Source organism: Anolis sagrei, chromosome 3, assembly GCF_037176765.1.
Source record: "Anolis sagrei isolate rAnoSag1 chromosome 3, rAnoSag1.mat, whole genome shotgun sequence".
Classification (NCBI taxonomy): Eukaryota; Metazoa; Chordata; class Lepidosauria; order Squamata; family Dactyloidae; genus Anolis; species Anolis sagrei.
Window position 1 is genome coordinate 89,911,364 of NC_090023.1, and position 23,235 is coordinate 89,934,598.

The following is a 23,235-nucleotide window of genomic DNA, read 5'->3' on the forward strand; positions in this document are numbered from 1 at the left end:
TCAGATAGTAAGGCAAATTGTGCAACAAACATGACTTTGGAAAAACAAAGTCATGTTTGTCAATCAACTGGCCTGGTTTTTATTAAAGGAAGCTTCAGCCATGCTCTCCTGTTGTCAGCTGCCTTGGGTTATCAGAAGGAAGGAAGGTGAGTGAGTGAGTGAGTGAGTGAATGAATGAATGAATGAATGAAACTTTTATTTATAGCCCACCCTATCTCCCCAAAGGGACTCAGGGAAGTTCACAACAAAATACACAGTAGCAAACATTCAATGACAACAATAATATATAAAGAAATCCAAAACAACTGAGTAAATGACAAAAACAGATCAAGTAAACCAAATGTGACATAATACACACAATTACAAACATATTAAGTCCTTAAAATCTCAATAAAACATTTCTAAAATTAGGCTAAAATTGTTGGAGGGGGATGGTACTGGGATAAAAGTGAAAAAAATAATGTTACCACTAATGAAGTACAATTCAATAGCCAACGTAACTTTATGAACTACTCCAGTTGCAATCCAAAGTAAGAAGCATAAAACTTTACAAAATCTATGTTCCCAGTCAAGAGGAAAACTGCTTAATAAAAACCTTTATTTGTATTCCATCCTATCTCCCTGAGGGGGCTCATTAAAACAACTTTAGAGGAATACAACCATGCTCTACAGCGGATGTTCTCAGATCCCCAGGTGTTTTGGCCTACAACACCCAGAAATCCCAGCCAGTTTACCAGCTGTTAGGATTTCTGGGAGTTTAAGGCCAAAACATCTGAGGATCCACAGGCTGAGAACCACTGGTCTACAGGAATATTGTTATCGAAACTGTACTGGTGTGGGTTACTAGTTCAAATTTCACCAAAGAAATGGATTGGGGTGGGGTAGAACGGAAGGGAATTCTATCTTGTGCTTCATCTTAGATAGCAAAATTTTGCTATCTAAGGTGAAGCACAAGATGGCATTCTCTTCCATTCTACCCCACTCTAACCCATTTCTTTGGTGAAATTTGAACTGGGTACCCACACCAGTAGGAATACAACTATGCTCTATAGCAGTGGTTCTCAACCTGTGGGTCTCCAGGTATTTTGGCCCACAACTCCCAGAAATCCCATCCAGTTATCAGCTGTTAAGATTTCTGGGATTTGAAGGCCAAAACATCTGAGGACCCACAGGCCAGTCGTCTTGCCCATGTAAAGGGGACATTTTTGACAAAGAACATCAACTTGGAGATTGATTGTTTTCTATTTTGAAAACCATTTGAAAGTTGTGAACCAGGAGAGCTTTAGGTTATCTAAATCTGCCTGTTTTGAGTTTTAGAATATTATCCAATTTGAGCCAGATGTGATAAGGCGAGATGAAAATCTGAATGAAAGCAAACAAACACAGACCTTCTTGTCTGCTTGTAAAATGTGAAGGTTGTTTCTGGCACAAGTGGGATCATCTGAGTTTCCTTCACATAGCAACTCTAGCACTTGGCAACCACAGAGGCATACATCAGATCTTTATTAAACTTTTCATCACTTTTTTTAAATTAAGCCAACTCCCATGGCAGCACCTCTCTCAACATGACTGTATTAATTCAGGACACGTGGTCGGCAGTACTTGAGACTGCAGAAAGAGAAAGGGGAGGGGTCTTTTACCAAGTTCTTTTCCCAGATCCTCCTAATGAAGAGGTTAGAAGACTTTTGTTCCATTGCTGTGAAAACCTATTGTTTCCCTTTGGGAGACAGAATCCAATTGTTGTCAATAATAATATGCTTGCTGGTTAATGAAAGAAATGAAAATCATCAAAACTCTGTGTTCCAGCTGTACTCTCAAAATGCTAAGAACAGTACAGAAACTGGAAATTTGAGGATTTTAAAAAGTTCTTTAAATATCACCATATATCTAAGGAGACAAAATAGCACACCATGGGGTTTGCTGTTAAGCAAACCCTATTGAAATGAATGACCTCTACTAAAAGTTACCACAGAATTGTACTGGAAGACCTAGAAAATTCCTAGAGATGACATGTATTGCCAGATGTAGGTAATTGCAGTTGTGGGTACTAACACTGCAGGTACAAGGACTGTATTGTTTTTATTCAAAAATACCACTTTATTTCCGTCAGTCATTTTTAAAAGACTCTTTGGGTGATATATTTAACAGTGAGTAAGACACCCTCTTTGATCTGATGTAATCTAGCACACTCGAAATATATAAAACTAAAAGTAACGAACACAACTGTGTTTTGACTCAGCTCACACTGCATCTACTGAAAGAGGCTGCTGAACATCACTAACTTATCTAGGACAGACTTGATTATATCATAATAGACACTAGGGAGGAAAATGAACCAGTTTTTGGTATTACTTATTTCTTTAAAAATCTTTAGATCCACTGACAATCACAGAATTATAAAGTTTAAAGGAGCTTGTCCGGTCTTTTTGTCCAATCCCTGCCAATGTCAGACAGTCTGGCAAGTGGTCAACTTGTACTCATCACGGTGCATTATTTTTCTTCTCCAAAGGCCTCAGAGTAGCACAGACAGGGCTTCTGCTTTTTGCTTATGAGAATCCTGCATGTTAGATTAGGAATTTGCCTCTTTAAAAGTCCCTAAAATTTACCAATCACTGCAAAAAACAGAGTTCTGTCCGGTTTACAGTATCCAAACCCAGGCATTTTTTCCTGCAGAACACACACTTCATATGCAATGCAAATAAAACAATAGCAACTACTTCAAAATTACAGGTATAAACCAATCTCAAGACACAGTTCATATTGTGACTCATTAATTCAGACTACAGCCCATTTCAGCTCAGTCCTGGTTGAAAGCAGCCTAGTTGGACCTGAGGCTAAATCCAAATCTCACTACTTAAATCTGTATCTTTCTGCCTCTGACAGACTAGCTTTGGAAATCAATACATAGCACCAACTTCTGTTTATGAAAACTGGATGAAATTCAAACGCACTGTGTTTTCATATGGGGAGATTATGCCTGCTAAATCTATATATATAAATTTGTTAGGGGCATCCAATGAGGAAACAAAACTCAAAAACCCCCCAACGAAACTTAACCAAAATTCCCATGCCCATAACACAACCCACAAGGTACAAACATATCTACTCAAAATGAAAAACAACACAACAACACACTCACAAAACGGCAAAACAACAAAACTCAAAAATCCCCCAACGAAACTTAACCAAAATCCCCGTGCCCATAACACAACCCACAAGGTACAAACATATCTACTCAAAATGAAAAACAACAAAACAACACACTCACAAAACAGCAAAACAACAAAACTCAAAAATCCCTCAACGAAACTTAACTAAAATCCCCGTGCCCATAACACAACCCACAAGGTACAAACATATCTACTCAAAATGAAAAACAACACAACAACACACTCACAAAACTGCAAAAGAACAAAACTCAAAAAAACCCCAACAAAACTTAACCAAAATTCCCATGCCCATAACACAACCTACAAGGTACAAACATATCTACTCAAAATGAAAAACAACACAACAACACACTCACAAAACGGCAAAACAACTGAGCATGCGCATTGGCGCCCAGCTGCAAGTTCCCTGGCGCCCGCACATGGCCTTCCGGCCAACGTTCCCTCTGCGGAAACCATGCCCACTCCAAGCCCCACCACGCCGCTTCCCACACACACACACCCCCTGCCGCACACACACATGCAACCCCACGCTCCATCACTCCCCCCGCTGCCGCACACACACACGCAACCTCACTCCCCCCGCCGCCACACACACACACACACGCAACCCTAGGCTCCATCACTCCCCCCACTGCCGCACACACACGCAACCCCACTACCCCCGCCGCCGTACACACACACGCAACCCCACTCCCCCCGCCGCCGCACACACACACATGCAACCCCACGCTCCATGACTCCCCTCGCTGCCGCACACACACACGCAACCCCACGCTCCATCACTCCCCTGCCCCAATCTTACCTTCTTTTACTTCACGCCACCTCCAAACCCCACCCCGCCCCTTCCCGCCCTGTCAAAATCTAGGAAAGACAGGAAGGAAGGAAGGAAGGAAAGAAGGAAGAAAGAGAAAGGGAGGTAAAGAAAAAGGGGGAAGGAAGGAAAGTTAGAGGAAGAAGAAAAGGAAAGAAAAGGAAAGATGGAAGGAAAGAAAAGAGAGACAGCAGAAGAGAACAAAAAAGGGGGAAGGAAGGAAAGAGATAGAGAAAGAAGAGGAGAAGGAAAGATGGGAAGGAAGGAAGGAAGGAAGGAGGGAGGGAAGGAGGGAGGGAGGGAGGGAGGGAGGGAAAGAAGGAGGGAAAGAGGGAAGATTGGCCACAGCAACACGTGGCGGGTAAAGGTTGTTATTTCTATTATTATTATGCTATTGTTCCTATGAGACCCTTTTAGGGGGAATGGGAGAGATGTCAGGTCCCGGAGGCAATGCATTGCATTATTGTTATTGTTATGATGGTGGTGAAATAAAAGGAAATAAAAAGTGAAAGAAGGAAGCAAACAGGGAGGGAAGAAAGGCAAAGGAAGAAAGGGGGAGGGAATCAAGGAAAGAGAGAAGGATGAAACCAAGTAGTGAAAGAAGGAAAGAAAGAAAGAGGTAGAGAAGGAAGAAAGGAGAGAAAGGGGGAGGAAAAGGGGGAAGGGATGGGTAGGGACCTCTCTTTCATAATAGTCCAGATATCTACCTCAACTTTGATAACTTTTACTATAGGCCACAGCAACGCGTGGCAGGGCACAGCTAGTTTCAAATAAATATGTTCAAGGTATTATGTATTTAAAAATTGGGGGTAGGCTTGACCTGGAGAAGATTAGTAGCTGTGTATTGTAACTGAACACCTCCTTCTTCTCTTGTCATATCTGAGCTGGATACAACATGGGTATTATTAAACTAAGACTGTGCTTAATCTAAAAAGTGAATTGGGTAGATTTCATTCTAAATTGGAGTGGTGTGGCTTCTCTGAAGTGCACTGAATCCAAATCTGGGCACCTCTGAAGACCCTTTAATAATTTTAATTTGGATGAGCATACATATTAGCCCCATTCTGTTGTTTACCAGATGGGTGCATAGCTAAGTGGGTCATGGGGGTGTGGAGGCATAAATCCCATTCCTGAATGTCTACATGTATCTTGCAGCATTAGAGAACACAGCATAAATGTCTGAAGAGGATCCTATAACCACATTCAGATGAACACGGTTACAGGACCTCTATGATCAGGAGCCTTTGTGGGCTTTTGAGGGAAGCTACCACATATTAACCCACATTCCACCCCACATCTAGCCTGGCACATATGCCTGGATAGGGTTACTATTTCAACCCCCTGAATTCAAAATGGCTAAAGAATTGTCAAGACTATTCAGATTTTGATTCAACCAGCTTCAGACATGTCTCATTTCAATTTGGGCTTCTCCCCAATCCTGCTACTCTGAGATTCAGGATTCATCCAAATGTGAAATACAATCATAGAGCAATATTTACACTTGGATCCTGTGCTGGGAGAAAAGCAGACCATAAAATAAAGAAACAAATATGTACATTGATCACTGAGCCGGAACAACTATCTCTAGACCTAATACTGAAGACCTGGATTGAATCTGAATTGTCAATTGCAGAAACTGATTACAAATTGCAATAAACCAGGTTCTTTTATCCTGGGATAGATCTGCAATTGGCACAGTTGGAAGAGCTATAGAGAAAAACAGAAAAATTAAGTGAATAGATTACTGATAATAACTAAATATCTAATTATAGCAGCTAGTCTTAAAAATAAAGCTGAGCATTTAACTTTCACCCTAGAATCTGACAAAATGGTGAGCTGATTACTGCTTGCTGAAAAACCACCAAGCTCTTGGCACAATTAACTAATACAAACTTCTTTTCCTCTGACATATCTGTTCTATTTTGTCCAGTTTACATTTAAGCTCTTTAAAGGGCAGGAGTCACGACTAAAGAATTAATGCTGAAAATATCCTCAGGAATGTATGTTCAAGCACGAGAGGTGTGTGTTATATTCATTTATTCCCTGGCTTCTCTGATCAAAAATAGAAACGCTCCATCAAATGTAAGCTGATTTACATACTTCTTTATAGGTAACATTAATGCATCTCTCCAAAGGAATCATATCTATGCAGAGCAGGACAGCAATAAAACTGATGTATTTATTTATTTGGGAGGGGGTTGGAGATAGATTTTTAAATTCTGTCTTCTGCATGATCTCTTATTTCTTTCTTTCCATAGCAGTTAAAATGTTTACATTTGACACTTGAATAACTTTTTCAAAATCACCCTTCTGTTTATCGGGTTGCATGGGACACATGGAAATGATAAAAACTTTCATATAATGTTGAAAACATTTGCTACATAACTTCAGCCTAAATTTTAATACAACAATTCATTTTTTTATTGCTGACTCCCACATTTTTAGTATCAGCAAAGAAGTTCAGGTTTTTTCGGTCACATGCTGTTGCTACTAACAAATGGAGTGTGACAGCATTAGAAATAAAAAATAATCTACTTTTTAAAGACGTGTATAACACAAGTCTCCATTCAGGCCAAAAGATAGTCTGACATTAATCCACATCTGGGCCTAATCCAACAGTCATACTCTATGCTCACTTTATAACTTTGAACCAGTGTTACAATTCAGCAACAATCTTTTATAGGAATGCTGGGGAAAATGAAAGGGAAAAGGAAGAGAGGCTGATCGAGGGCAAGATGGATGGATGGTATCCTTGAAGTGACTGGCTTGACTCTGAAGGAGCTGGGGGTGGTGATGGCTGACAGGGAGCTCTGGCATGGGCTGGTCCATGAGGTCATGAAGAGTCGAAAGTGACTGAACGAATATACAACACTACCACTGATTCACCAAAGAAAGAAGAAAGAGGCCCATCTGCACTGTCTGTGCTTAATCGGTGGCCAGTCTTGAACAATAATGCCGGCCTATAGGTAGCCAATGCCATATACTCCATCTTCTGCTAATGTCCTCATGGGATCCCTGTGAAAGCAGGAGCTCTGTGTCTATCTGGCAGTGGCGATGGTGGCAAAATGGGCCAATCCATTCCCATTTTCCTGCATGGATAAGCCCAAGGAAAAGGGGATGGCAGCAGTGGCAGCCCATGTAAGCATTAGAATCGGTCCTGCTCTCTACACTGTGGCCAAACTCCAGATCATCTCTGAATTTCCTCAACATGAGGATAAACTGGATTAACCCAGTTTATCTGTGAAAAGGATGGGAAATTCTTGAACATCACGGGAAATGAAGACAGCCAGGATCAACTACATGGTAAATTAAAGGTGTTAAGCCCCTGTAGAAAGGTTCAAGCTTACTGTGACATGGGAGTGGGGGGGGGGGGGGAGGACAAGGCTGAGAGGGAAGCAGGAATATTCCTGTGTCAAATGTTGGGCGCTGATCATGAAGGCTGCCTATTGCCCCTCGAATCAGGAATCCCATGCCTCTTAGGTCTGGGATGTTAGTGTGCTTATGCTCTGCTTGTGAGTTTCCCAAAGCCATTTAAATGGCCACTCTAAGAAAAGAGTTTCAAAGGCCATTTTAAATGTACTGTGTTTATTCTGTTTTTGCCACATTGTTACTATTTAATTGTTTTTGTATTGTGCTTTTTAAACTTGATTAAGTGTGGGATTGTTAGCTGCCTTGAGTCCCCACGGGGAGAAAGGTGAGAATAAATAAATTTAATAATAATAATACTAAAAGAAATCAGGAATAGATAGGCAAAGGGCTTTTTGAGTCTCAGGTTTATCAGTTATATTAGTTTTATATTGTTCATATTCTTGGTCATTTTTAGATCTTTGCTAAAATACCCTAAAATACACCAGATTCTAACTGATCTTTGAAGCTACGTCATGCCAACCCTGGTTGGGACCACAAACAAACACCAGACACTGTGGGTTGTATTTCAGAGAAAGGAGCTGATTTTTTCCCCTTTGAATGTTCTTTGCAAAAGAAAACCCTAAAAAATTAATGAGGTCACATAAGTCGACAGGTGACTTGAAACAACACACGCACATAATTGTTGCCTTTAAGATTTAAGCTCTGTTTCGTAATTATGCCATCTGGTTTAACTGCATTCTATTGCCTTGTTTGTACTTTTGATTTTATTTTTGGTTACTTCAACAATCTAATAGCTTTAGTCCTAAGTGCTTCTGCATTCATTTACTGTTATAAAAAACATACAGCAAGAGCCCTCAGTAGGCTTTGGGGACGTGCAAAAGACAACGACACTGAGTGAGACAGAACTGTTTCATAGCACAGGAACAGAGCAGTGTAAGCTACTCAGTCTTGTAAAGGAAAAAAAATACTGCTTGAGTTATTGTCAATTGTTAAAATTTCATGTAAATATACAACAGAATATATTTCTGGAACAACTGACTGGAACAAGAAGTATTTCAAATGGATTAGACTTCCTCATTCTGTTTCACTTTGTTGAACTGACTAAGAAGTAATGCATCTGCAATGCAATAATTGCAAGAAAACACAGTGATAATGAACACAAAGAAGGAGCCCCCAGTGGCACAATGGGTTAAACCCTTGTGCTGGCAGGATTGAAGACCGACCGGTTGCAGGTTCAAATCTAGGGAGAGCATGGATGAGCACCCTCTGTCAGCTCCAGTTCCCCATGCATGAGAGAAGCCTCCCACAAGGATGGTAAAATATCAAAACACCCAGTGCTCCCCCTGGGCAATGTCCTTGCAGACAGCCAATTCTCTCACACCAGAAGCAACTTGCAATTTCTAAAGTCACTCCTGACATGGAAAAAAAAGCGCAAAGAAGAATGCCAGTGACCATTCAAGGTTTTTGTGGGCCTCCTAAAAGTAGTGACTACCCAGCATAACCAATTCCCAATGATCTGTTGCAGTTGGTGATAAGAATACTTTGGTAACACTGTAAGTCTGTGCTAGCCATAAGTACCAGCCATATTCCCACAACTGGTGCAACACAACCATCACTTTTTACATTGCAAGCCAAAGTAGACGTATTGGATCAGGTTGCCTGACTCCCACAGTAGGCACAACACTTGGAAGTAATTACCCCTCTGAACCAATGACTCCTGCATGCAAAGCATATACCTCATCAGTCAACATGCCCAAAAGTACCTACAAGTCCTCTCAATTTATTCAAATTTGTCATTTTGTATACTTTATACAAATCCCTTTTAAGTACTTTTTAAGCACATTTGCAGGGAAGTCAATCAAGTTGATGAATGGTACTCCTAACTCACAAGCAGACCTAAGCCTGCAAGCACAGGCAATCATTACTTGGAAAGAGGTTCCATCAAATTCACCCATCTCTACTTTCAGCTGAGTATGGTTACAAACAGAAATCTAAGCTTATGGTGTGTGTGTTTTTAAAATTCAGCGATACCTGGTTTCCTCTGAGTTTAATTTACAAATTCCTTTTTTCTCCAAGATACTACTGGAGATACTAATGGTTGGAGGGATAATGGTTAAATGACAGGGAACACGTGCCATCTGCAGAAAATCCTTGACTCAATATTTGGCTTCCAGATGTTTAACTGCAACTACCAACATTTCTCAGTCTTGAATGTGTTGGATAGGGCTACTGGAGGTGTAATTCAACAACACTGGGGAGAACTACATAATTCCCAGCCTTTGCCTAAAGAAATGCCACCAGTTATAGTAATATTATAACAAATGGACAAATAGTTTGCCAAAATATCATTTATTATATGTTGTGGTGTGCCTTCAAGTTATTTCAGACTTTCAGAGATTCTGGGACAAACCGATAATGGGGTTTTCTTGGCAAACCTTGTTCAGGGAGGTTTAATTTGTCTTCCTCTGAGACCTGAGCAGGAAGTCAAACCATGGTCTCCAAATTTATACTCCAATATTTAACCTACTACAACTCTCTGGCTCTAAACAAGTAGTTAAACGTAAACATTCCTCACAATAGAGTTAAGGCCTTAAGTCAAAATATTCAGTGCATGTGACTACCTTAATGACTATTCTGAGGAGAAACTAGTATAAATATTTGATGCATAGGAGATAATTATAATTATACTGCTATCATGGGGTAGAATACCCATTACATATTGCCCTTTCTTCATATACTAAAGCCTGAGGGCTTTTTATTTTGATTTACATTTTTTGTACACTGTGACTCCTTTGCCCTTGAACATGTCACTATTTGTATATAAATTACAAATCTCAAGATAATTAGAAAGACTGCTAATCTCACTTCATGCTAATTATAACAAAGGCATCAAAACTGCATCATGTAAAACCTTACATATATCCAATACAGCCAAGAAAGCTCATCTTCTCAATTTAATAGCTGAAGCAGATCCAGTGCAGAGTTTTGTATCAAATTCTGATCAGACCATATAAAACACAGCTTGGGGAGCTTGCCTCTTTGATTCAGGAAACCACTCAAGTGTTAACTAACACATTTAACAACATTCAAAAATGTTGGTCGATGATTGCATTTCCTCTTCTTTAGACAGCGAAGGATAGCTTAGATGAATGCACACCTTGAAGCACTAATCCTTTTTATTAGACGTTAGTCATATTTAATCATTCGAGAGGTCTGGAGTCAGGCCATAAATAGAAAGGTGGAGCAGGGAGATCGTGATGGTCACAGTTGGAATCCCATTCCAACTTCTGGGGCAGCCAGGAATGTGTCTGAAATATCACAAATAGCCAGGACCTACAGAACCACGCTGAGAACAAGACCAGCATTCCTTCAACTGCAGCCTCACCCAAGAAACACAGCAACTGGCTTTCGAATCTAAAATATGGCAAATGCTGCAACTTTGAAGGAGAGGGAGGGCTCTTCTACACTCCCAGGAGCTGATCCCAGATTATCTGTTTATCCCAGATTATATAGCAGTGGAGACTCATATAATCCAGTTCAAAGCAGATAACCTAGAATCAGATCCTAGGATATAAGGACAGTGTAAGACCGTGCAGAAAAAGCAGGAGAACCAAAATACCACTGAATTACCATAAATCCCCTGTACAGGCAGTCCCTGAGTTACAAATGTCTGACTTATAAACAACTCATAGTTAAGAACACGGGTGAGACAACAAGGAGTGAGTGTAATCTATCCTTAGGAAGAGGAATTAACTCCTGAAAGACTTATCATGGGGAAAAGGTGTCTCCACTGAAGCTTTATCGCCAATCTTTGCTTCCACAACAAGCCAAATGTTTCAACAGCCAATTGTCACAGGGACAGAAAGTGAGGAGAAATCTTCTGAACAGGGGCACAGATAGCAAAACAAACAACACAGAGGCGTTAACCCTTCCCTAGGCTATCCAAAGATAGACACACAGACAGACAGCTGGAGTTACACTATGAACCTTTTCCGACCTACACACAAATTCAACTTAAGAACAAACCTACATAACTCATCTTGTTCATAACTTGGGGATTGCCTAACGTGCTCTAAATCCAGGTTTGGATTGCAAAATGTCTTCATTCCTCTTAGGCCCGTCGCAAACTAGGTTCCTGCGAGAGAAAACCTTGCTAGCATGTCCCTGACGTCACGAGACTCCGCCTCTCTCCCCGCCCCTTTCTCTGCCCCTTTCTCCATGCGAGCGTGGTTTTTCCTTTGCTCGGGCAGCATTGCCCGCATTTTCTCTCAGTTGGCAGAATTCAACTGAGAGAAAATGCGGGCAATGCTGCCCTAGCAAAGGAAAAACCACGCTCGCAAAGAGAAAGGGGCGGAGAAAGGGGCGGGGAGAGAGGCGCAGGCTCATGACGTCAGGGACTTGCTAGCAAGGTTTTCTCCAGCAGGAACCTAGTTTGCGACGGGCCTTAAGTCCCCCGCTCCCCCCTTTCAATCTTTTCATTTTCTTCCAGATCCAAAGTGATTTGTTATGCCCACTCCTCCCACCCTTTGCATACCTACATTAAGGCCAGATAATCTGATCCTTGGTCTATAAATCACAAAATTGAAAACTGTATGCAAGAAATGTCAACAAAATCTGATTTGCTAAACCAAAACAAAATTTGGATGGCAGGACTACATTTTATATTCATAATTTCTTCTAAAATAGTTCATTCTTTCAGTCCCAGATCATACTAAACAAACGGTTTGGAAAAATTCCAGATGCTCCTCTTTTCCAACTTCTCCAGAAAAGTCAAGCTAGAGTACTTTATATTTAGAAAAAGGCATCCCATTGGATCCAGCAGCTGGTTCCATATTACCCAACATCAAGATCATCTATGAGTAGGAAGCATTAAGGAGCAAACCAGTTTCATACAAGTGCCCACATGGCTTGAATCAGTAGTGCCTAAGAGCACATGTTTGGAAAATACAACAGCCACATGACAATTTACACTATATTTTCCAACAGAAGTCATGAATCACAGGTATCTCTCAACATGAACTATTCTGAAAAGGAATCACATCAGGAAGGAATGAAGGAAATATGAAAAGAATGTATTATAGACTTGTACTCACATTTTTACAACAGCCACAATTAACTGAGAATTCTATTTGTAACAGCCAGAAAAAAATACATTTGGGTCTCATTCCAAAGCAATATTTCCTGTACTTACATGAAAATGTTGCTTTATAATGTATTATTCATGTTACTAACCCTAAAATAAATAAATAAATGTAGTGAAGCTAATAAAATGGCCTTACTTAACATACAGCTGTTTCAGTGGAAACACATTATTGATTGTTTTACTATTTTAAAGCTGTATCATTGGATAATGAATCTTATTGACTCATACTTTTGATGGAAAATCAAAACAAATATAAAATTAACAACAATAGATAAATATACTGTCTGAAAAAAAAGTATCATCTCCTCCCCCCCCCCCCGCTTTTATATTTTATTAAGCTACATACACAATATGGAAGATGTATGTAGTAACATGTAATGACTGACCACATAGCTAACCAACTATTGTTTGAATATATTAAAAGTAATGCAAAAAAGACTCTCACACCTGGCAAAAGGAATTGGAAATCTGATGCCAGTGTTAAGCAAGGCAGTCCTCTCTGAAAACAGAATGGCTCAAAAATGTTTGTTCTTTAAGAAAAAGGACAAGACGGAAGGCATTTATAGAAAAAGAACAGGTGAAGGTTGATATTTATTTTTACACTATTTATATACTGCTTTTCTCACCCTGGAGGGACTCATTGAACCTGAGAGAAACTTGCTAGCTCAAGGGCCCAGGACAGGCAGATTGGAAGCCCACCATCCAGCAGAACTGAATAGCCAATGGTTGCCATTGCTGCCCACTCTCTCAAACTATCAGCAGCTAGTATCCTGCTAGTGACATATGCAAGCAATTTCCACCTTAAGCACTGTTATGCCTTATGCCTGTAGGTTGTTTAAACTTAGATTCTCAATTTGATTTGGATTTCAAGTCCAAGAAGCCTTAGCCTACATAGTCAACAGTCAGGAATTCTGGGAGATGAAATCCAAAATATATGAATGAACAAAGTTTGGCAATCACCAGTCTATCGAGACCTCCAGTGGACCCCAGCAGACCTTGGCAGAAGATGTCCTCTGTCTCTGTCTGGCTAAGGGAGCAGATGCTTTTCCGATCCCCTGCTGATCTCTATCAACAACAGAACAATTAAGGCTGGATTGTTGCAGTGAAGCTCTAAATCCTGGGGGCACTGACAGTGAAGCTGTAGTAGAGTTCCACATCCAGAATCCTTATGCCATCCTTTACAATGATTGATCTCAGTCATAATCTGCTACCGGAGAAAACTTTCCTACTTCTCGTTATATAACAAAGCCAGCTCTGCTTGACTTCAATATGTGCAAAACACAACCTTAATTTTAAAACAATTACACTACTAACATGCAATTGGACAGAAAGCCTTGTGAACATAAAACCCTGATTTCCGGAGTCTGCATGGATCTTGGATGAAATCATTTTGTCTCTGGTCCAATCAATACCCTCTTTCCATGTCTTTCAGGTTTAATCCTTTAGCCCAGAAGGGTCTAGCAGACCTTCCAAATTCTAATATAAAAGAATAACGATACTGCAGCAGAGAAGAGAAAAAGCTCAGGTTTCAATGGAAAAATAAACAAACAAGCAAGCCCTGTTATGGGCTTTTTATGAGGTCTGGTCTGCTACAGCAAAGACAAAGCTGAAAAGAAAATAGTAGGATAACTAAACATTGCTGTTATATGAAGCTTTATCTTGTCAGTTTTAAAAATTAATGAAAGCCAACCCTGAAAGTTCTTTGTTGTGGCTTTCTTTATGCTCAGGACTTCAATATTTTGTAAGTAATCCACAACTTTCACAGGCATGAAATCAGCCCCAGGCTGCCCTAACATAGGGGTGAGCCAACATAACATTCTGAGTCAGAGGAATTTTGGAATTATATAGCAAAATCACAATAAGAAGTCATCCACTGAGCAAAAGCAGTCTACAGAATCAGAATTTTCCATTCGCTCACTTTTTAATTTATGAAATTATATGAAAACAAGCGTAGTTGGGTTTATATTATTGAATTTCATCTCAGGACAAGTTGTGAGGCTGCCTCCAATGTCAAGTTCATAGACTTTCAAAACAGTTATCCCATCTTTTTCCCACTCCTCTAGCCCCTTGGATATGGAGCAGCATGAAGGGCAAATCTGCTCCCCTGGATGATACCACTTCATAGACATCAGACACAACTGGATTTTACCCATGTTCTTCAGTGTATCACTAACAACTTTAATATTATCTCATCTATTATCCCGATGGCGCAATGGGTTAAACCCTTGTACTGGCAGGACTGCTGACCAAAAGGTTGGTGGTTTGAATCCGGGGAGCGGGGTAAGCTCCCATATGTCAGCAGCAGCTTCTCCTGCGGGGACATGAAAGAAGCCTCCCACAGGATGTTAAAACATCTGGGCGTTCCCTGGGCAACATCCTTGCAGACACCCAGTTCTCTCACACCAGAAATGACTTGCCGTTTCTCAAGTTGCTCCTAACACTAAAAAAAAACAACTACTTGAACAATTTTAAGGCGATGCTTTTCACTTCACTACAGTCCAGCCAACCTGGATCAAAACTCGAAATATAAGACTGAGAGGAGATAATAATAAATATGGTACCCTGAGTGACAGTGATCATTTCTTCCAATTGACCCAGGAAAGACCTATCTCAAGTTAATTCCATTCCATCAAAATGAGGTTACATCAGGCAAAGAGGAAAAAATGTTTATAACATAGTGTTCCAAGCTGCAATGTATCTTGAATTGCCTGGACATACAAAACAATGTCTTTACTTTCATCTCCATTGTAGTACTCTCTTTAATCCCTTATCATATGACCAGAAGAGTCATGGTGATGTAACCTCATGATGATACAGACAGTAAAGCGGAGAGTGGCTGAAAAGGGTATTCACAGATCTGCTCAACTAGTAATTCATATTATCTAGTTGCTGTTTGATTGTGTATTCAAACATTGAAATGGTTTGAATGTTGGCCATGAGTTAAATGTTCTCCCAACAAAATAGATACTCTTTCTTCACATAGAAATCAGGTATGTCAAGGAGAAAAAGGTGCTTTCCTAGCATTAGTGGGGGGTGGGGACTGAAGTCAGGTTTCCTTAAACGTAACTTCTCGTTTTCTTGAGAGAGTTTACTGCTTCCAGTTACATTTCTCCAACTAGTTGTTCAGGATGAGAGGGAAATGGGCCAGATATAGCACCACTCAGATTAGCAAGCATCTTCACTGGGCTGCAATTAGGAGTGTCATAGAACCAATTGTCTAATTACAGCAACAACAAAAAAAAACCCTAAAAACTAAAGGCTTAATAAATAACATATATATTTATTTTAGAAAAACACAGAAAGCAGTCTATATGTTCTTGATTTGCTGCACTGATTAAAACATAACTTCTCAGTATTTTTGTGAGATATATCTAAACAAAGCCTTACACTACAGAAAACTAAGTGTTAAGCATATGTTTATGAGGATAAGAAATGATATGTGACTCTACAATGGATATGGTTAAAGAAGAGATGAGAGAACATATGCCTTCAGAACTGTGATGCTATGCTTAAATCCAAGCATGTCCCAGCTTGAGTAAAACCTAAGAATTAATTACAGAATGGTTAATTTGTGGTTGTGTGCCTTTAAATGGTTTCTGGCTTATGGCATCCCAAGGCAAAACTGTCATGGGGTTTTCCTGGCTAGATTTGTTCAGGGGAGTTTGCCTTTGCCTCCTTCTGAGGCTGGAGTGTCACTTGCCCTGTGGGTTTCCATAGCTAAGCAGCATGGATTTGAATCCTGGTCTCCAGAGTCATTGTCCAACACTTAAATCTATCTTTTTGAAAAGTTAATGCATGTGTAAATTCCACTGATTTGCTGCCCCCACTCAAGTTGGGACAAGAAATTGTATTTAAGCCCTGGTGACAAATAAGTCATGGTTGGTTTCAAATCTTCCAGGTCTGTGGTTTTACATTCCTATTGCTAATTTATATTGAATGTTGTAAAAAATAAAGACTAAAATAAATGTCAACCTCTATTTCAACTAAGAATCTTCCGTTCAGTCCTGCAACAAACTTAGAACCTCGACTATGCCATTAATGTCACCAACACCCAGGCCACCAAAGAAATATACTATAATTTATTTATTTATTTACTATTTATTTACTATACTTGTATACTGACTTTCTCAGCCTTATCAGTGACTCAATAATTTCTATATCCAAAGCTCCATACACCTCTACATACCGATTAAAAGTAGAGGAAGCTGTTTTTAACTGAAGCAGAGCATTGGTTAATACAGAGCTCAGAGAAATATGTTACTTCAGTTTCCAGAAACCTCTGGACAGTTCGGCTCAAAAGTAGTATTTGGTATAAGCTTTCATTGCATGTAGCCCATTTCTCTGCTCAGTGTTGTCCAGAAGTGACAACAGAAATGATCAAGGTTTAGAAACAGAGGTCTTCCAAGTTCTACCTCAGGGGACTCAACTCTTTAAAGCAAAGTATGTGCTCTATTTCTCAGCCCCAGCTCTTCTCATAAGCTCCAGACTCAATCCATTTTCTCTGTCCTTATAATATGGGTCAGTGAAGGAGACAATTCTCAACAGAGAATGAACAGTCCATTTACTGAATGGTCAAATAGTCAAGTTATTTGGAGGGGAAAAATCAGCTGAACTATTTTCAGATCAATTTATGTGTATGTGCTCAAAGTTATCTGTCAACTTGCAGCAACCCCATGAATTTCATAGGGTTTTCTTGGCCAAAGAATACTCAGAGGTGGTTTTGCCAGTTCCTTTCTCTGAAATACAACCTCAGCACCTGGCATTCATTGACAGTCTCCTATTCAGTTACTAACCAAGACTGATTTACTGGCAGATCCATGATATATCCAATGAGTGTAGAAACAAGTGTTTTGGAGAGACAATGCCAAACTATGAAGAAGGGGTAGTAAAAGTGTAGCTCATGGATCATGAGTAGCTTTCAAATCCCACTTCTGCAGCCCCCCAAAGCCCACTGAACCTCTAATTTTAACTGGGGGTATTTCCCAGCAAAGCATTGGTTTGTTTTCCCTTCCTAAGATGAATAAATAAAAGGCAAACATTGTATGTATGATGTAGACATTTAAAATCCACACGTAAAGGATTATTGCCTGTTCTATTGACATGCACAGCTCTGTCAAGACTCCATGCTTTTCAAAACCTGCCTCCACATCTCTAGGACAGTCTCTCTTTGGACCTCCAACTAGAAGAGGATCCCATTTTCATAAGAGGCTGAGGACTTTTGTCTTTGATTCAAAAAATTGAGGTTACTAAGACGGGTAATGACTAGCAGAGTGTGGTGATTTCATGTATATTTATGATATTGTGTTCTGTTGTCTTTATCTTTGTTTATACATATTTAATGTTCCACAATTCCATAGAACCATGATAAATATGGAACCATGAAGCCAACAGGAGATTGTAAGTTACCTGTGAAGGCCAAGAAATCAAGCACTGTTTCCATCCTAAATATCTCGGTGTCACCTTAGATCTAACACTAACATTTAGTAAACACTGTATGAACCCCAAGCACAGTAACATCCTGCGGAAACTTACTGGCAGCGCATGGAGAACAGACCCAAAATTAATAAGAACATCAGCCCTGGCCTTGTCTTACTCAACTGCTGAGTATGCCTGCCCTGTTTGGCACAAGTCTGTTCAAGCGAAGCATGTCAACATAGCACTGAAAGAAACATAGAATAATCACAGGATGTCTCAAACATATGCCTGTTGATAGACTCTATAAGCTAGATGGCATCCCCCCCCCCCACCCACCCTGATATGTGATGGGAAGTTGTTCCCAACTGTGAGAGAAATAAGGTTGAACACTGCAGGGCTATCCACTGCGGGGCTATCAGCCTCCTTCCAGTACACTCAAATCAAGGAAAAGCTTCATAAGAACCAACACTCCACTTAATGTTCGTCCAGGAACAAGAAGAGCATCCCCCTGGGCAGCTAAACCAGGAAATCCCAACTGGATGGCACCCACATGGTCTGCCTCCAGAGTCAAACCAAGAGTGGGCAACTCGAAAGTCCCTGAACAGACTCAGAAGTGGAGTGAGTAAATCAAAAGACAGCCTAGCGAAATGGCACTACCTAAAATACTGTGGAGCAGAACAAACAACTCTGCACCTGTATGCTTGTCCATTATGTCCTGCCTCGTGTATAGAGAAAGAATTGTTGAAAGCTACAAACAATGTGATCACTGTTGCCCAGTTTTGGTCAAAAATTATTTAGCCACTTGTGCTCCTTCTATTTTTATCAGTTATATACTTATATATGCAAAGCTTTTGATATGAAATAAAAACTTTGATAGAAAGTTTGATAGTTGAACTCCTAAACATCAGGAGGGAGGACCCAAGTTTCCCCAGGCCCGCTCTAGATGCTGCTGTTGGATGTCCTCTTTGCTTCTCTGGGGTTCAAGGCTGGGTGGTACTTGAAGGGGAAAAAACAATTTCGCTTGAGAAAAAAACCGTGGTTCTTCTACCTCCTGGGGAGACCCCAAGACCCCCAGGGCACACCCTCCTTCCTCTTGGCCTTCTCCAAGATCTAGTGGGGGCTTCAGAAGTGAAAGGAGAGTGTTTCAAAGGCAGAAAACATAATGATGGTAGGGAAAGGAGGAAGGAGTATCTGTGGCAGGATTGCTGGGGAGGGAGCGGGTTGAGCTTGGAAATGTCAACTAGAGGAAACCCCTCTGAGCTTCCCTTTCTCTCCAGTAGGAAACAAATATCTATGTTGTCAAAGGCTTGCTGTGTGTTTTCTGGGCTGTATGGCCATATTCCAGAAGCATTCTCTCCTAATATTTCACCCACATCTATGGCCGGCATCCTCAGAGGTTGTGAGGTCTGTTTGAAACTAAGCAAGGGAGGTTTATATATCTCTGGAGTGTCCAAGGTGGGAGAAAGAACTCTTATCTGTTGGAGGCAGGTGTGAATGTTGCAACTAATTACCTTTATTAGCATTGTAAAGCTTTGAAGCTTCAAGGTCTGGCTGCTTCCTGCCTGGGGAATCCTGGCTAATCAAGGCCATGAATTGCAGCATTCACACTTGTCCCCAACAGACAAGAGTTCTTTCTCCCATCCTGGATTTTCCACAGGTATATAAACAACCTTGCTTAGTTTCCAATACACCAGAGCAGAATATTTGACCTTCAGTTCAGGATAGTAAGCTAATCTTCCAACAGCAACACCTGATGTCAAGTAGTTGATCTGAAGAAACACACAACATCTGGAGGCTAATACCTCCCAACAAAGGATTCCCCCAGGCAGGAAGCAGCCAGGCTTTGAAGCTGCAAGGCCATTCAATACTTATGGAACATTCACAGACAAGAGCTCTTTCTCCCACCCTAGATATTTTACGGATATATACACCTCCCTTACTTAGTTTCCAATATACCTCCCAATCTTTGAGGATGCCTGCCATAAGGTGTGGGCGAAACATCAGGAGAGAATGCTTCTGGAGCATGGCCATAAAGCCAGGAAAACTAACAGCAATCTAAATCTCTTCTCCTTCCCGCACTTCACCACCAATCTGGCAGACAACCTGCCCCACAGAGAAAGCCCAGAAAGAGAGAGAGAGAGAGAGGAAGGAAGGAAGGAAGGAAGGAAGGAAGGAAGGAAGAGAGAGACGTAGCAGCGCTTTGCCTCCAATGGGTGAACCGGCGTCGACTCTTCGCTGCCAACCGCTGCGGATTGGGCAGCGTCCAGCCAGCAACACAGAAGAAGAGGAGGAGGAGGGGGAGGGGGAAGCCCCCATTCGTGGAGACTCAAGCCCCCTCCCCAACCGCCCCCCCCCCACCCCCCTTGGCTGCCTGGCATCAGCACGGAAAGTGGGTCAGGCAGATCTGGAGACGGAAGAGGAGGAGGAGGAGGAGGCTCCAGCTGCGGGGAAGAAGAAACGTGCATCTTCTCCCACATTAGGAAGAGAGAGAGAACTCCACAGCAGCAGTAGGGTCTCCTTCCTCCACGCCCCCTTCCCCAAATCATGAGCGACGGATCCCTCGAGCGGCATCCATCAGCCCTGTGGGCGCTATTCTGCTTGGAGACAGCGAGGCAACCAGGAGGAGCGTCGCGAACCAATCTCGCCACGGACAAGGCGCAAGGCTGGCCCCCCATCCATTGGGGAGGAAGGGGATGCCAGTCCCGAGACAGGTGGAAAGAGAGGAGGGAGGGAGAGAGAGAGGGAGGGAGGGAGGGGCTGCCAAGGCGGGCCTCTCCCCATTCATCTCCCCATCCCACACACACACACCCTCCTTTGGACCGCCCAAACACAAATCAAGGAACATGAAAGGCACTGCAGATTAACTCAACCAGAGAAGTCAGCCATAGCAGGGCACCTGATGAACCAACCTGGGCACAGCAGATTATCTGAGAACACGGGCATGCTGGACCACTCTCACAACCACCAGGTCAGAGGACACAGAGAAGCCACTGAAATCCACAAGCATGTGGACAATGTCAACAGAAAGGAGGAAACCATGAAAATGAATAAAATCTGGCTACCAGTATTTTACAAACTCTAAAACCAGGACAGTAAATAGAGAGCAACACTCAAACAACAGGGGGATTCAGACAGGAAACAATCAGGGCCAGCTAACACCTCCCAACAAAGGATTTCCCCCAGGCCGGCAGCAGCCAGGCTTTGAAGCTGCAAAACCATTCAATGCTAATCACAACATTCACACTTGCCTCCAACATACAAGTGTTCTTTCTCCCACCCTGGACTTTCCACAGATATATAAACTTCCTTTGCCTGGTTTCCAACAGACCCCTACAACCTCTGAGGATGCTAACACTTCTCAACAAAGGATTCCCCTAGGCCGGCAGCAGCCAGGCTTTGAAGCTGCAAAGCCATTCGATGCTAATCACAACATTCATACTTGCCTCCAACAGACAAGTGTTCTTTCTCCCACCCTGGACTTTCCACAGATATATAAACCTCCCTTGCCTGGGTTCCAACAGACCCCACAACCTCTGAGGATGCCTGCCATAGATGTGGGCGAAACGTCAGGAGAGAATGCTTCTGCAACATGGCCATACAGCCAAGAAAAACTCACTGCAACCTAACCCAAATGGAGTTTCATTCAAAAACATATTCTCAAAGAAGGGAGGGGGGGTAGAAAGTTACCCCCCCCTCACTCCCCAAACAAGAACAACTCTAAGGTTAGTGATGGGGTAGGTGGCAGACCCCACAGGCAAGGATCCCTCCCTTGCCGGCCACGCCTCCCCAAAGCAAGGGCCGAGGTGGGTGAGGAAGGGAGAAGGCGAGGGTGACACTTACGGACGGGCTCCAGCTTGGGGTCCATGCCTCGCAGGGTTCCCTGGACGGCGCCCAGCCTGCCCTGCAGGGCCCGGAGGCGCCGGTGGCTGTGCTGCAGGTCGCCCTCGATCTCCTGGAAGAGGGCGCAGGCGTGGCGGGCCAGGTCGGAGAGCTGCCGGAGGACCCGCGACAGGGCGGCGTTGCTCAGCGAGCCCAGGTCCCGCACCATCCGCGCCCTCCTCGCCGCCCCCGCCTTGCCCTCCGGCAGGGCCAGCGCCAGCCCGGGCGGAGGAGGGCACGCTCCTGCCACCACCTCCTCGCCCCCTTCCTCCTCCTCCTCCTCCTCCTCCTCCTCGGAGCCCTCCTGGGCTTCCCCCAGCTGCGGGTCCGCCTCGTCCTCCTCCTGCTCCATCTGCCCTCCGAGGCTGCTGCTTCCTCCTCCTCCTCCTCCTTCCCGGGGCTGCGGCTCCTCGTCCAGCACCGAGGCCAGGCTCTGCTGCCGGTAGAGCCATTGGGGCTCCACCGTCCGCTTGGCAAAAGGCATGCTCCCCAAAAGAAACGCCCCAAAACAAGGAGGAAGGCAGAGGCGCCGCTCGCCTCCTTCAAACCCTCGTGCGGTTGAGTCCGAGGGGGAGTGTCTCTCTCTCTCTCTCTCTCCAAACTGGACTCCTCGGGGCGCTCCCTCTCCCTCCTCCTCCTCCTCCTCCAAGCCTCCTTTCACTTGCTAGCAGCCCACGTCGGGAGGAGAGGGACGGGTCCTTCCCATGGTCTGCGCCTCTCCCTTCTCGCCTCTCCTAAGCCACCCTCCGGCTTCCGACGCCAGGCAGCCAGGAGGGTGTTATGGAATGGATGGGCTTCTCTCTCTCTCTCTCTCTCTCAATCTCGTAAGGATGGATGGAAAACCCGGAGAAAGGAACGCGCCTCAATCTTCTGCCAGGAGGAGCGAGCGAGCGAGCGAGGGAGTGAGTGAGCGGAGAGGCAGGGAGACACCCACTCGCCTCCTCCTGCTGCTCTGAAAGGGAGATGCAGTGCCCCTAGTGACCGCAAGGGGGCACTGCAGGCGCCGAGCAAAGACTTAGTTCGGGGTGGAAATGGATACAAGTTTCACTCCGGAGTAAGGAGAGGCTTCGGAGTCACTCCCACCCCCCTATAGGCATATGGCCTTGTTGAAAAATAACATTTTAAGACTGAGACAGAAGGTGCTGATTGGAGGAGAGGAGGAAGAGCCCCAAGGAGTCCAGTTTGGAGAGAGCGCACAGAGGGGAGACAAAGGGCCCTTCCACACAGCCATATATCCCCAGAATATCAAAGCAGAACATCTCACATCATCTGCTTCGAACTGGGTTATCTGAGTCCACACTCAGATAATGTGGAATTTTCTGCCTTGATATTCTGGGAAATAGGGCTGTGTGGAAGGGCCCACAGTGGTGCTCAACCTGGGGTCCCCAGATGTTTTTGGCCTTCAACTCCCAGAAATCCTAACAGCTGGTAAACTGGCTGGGATTTCT

At 42.9% G+C, this 23,235-nt stretch overlaps 1 protein-coding gene across 3 annotated transcripts in view; it reads right to left on the reverse strand.

Annotated features, from left to right (window-relative positions):
* NHS (NHS actin remodeling regulator) overlaps positions 1-22,702 on the reverse strand; it is a 295,749-nt gene extending 273,047 nt beyond the window's left edge. For all 3 annotated transcript variants that reach the window (XM_060770042.2, XM_060770043.2, XM_060770041.2), the window contains exon 1: positions 21,749-22,702. In XM_060770042.2, coding sequence (XP_060626025.2) covers positions 21,749-22,271 — 523 coding nt within the window. In that variant the 5' untranslated portion in view covers positions 22,272-22,702. The remainder of the gene's footprint in view (positions 1-21,748) is intronic.
* Between the last annotated feature and the right edge of the window lie 533 nt (positions 22,703-23,235).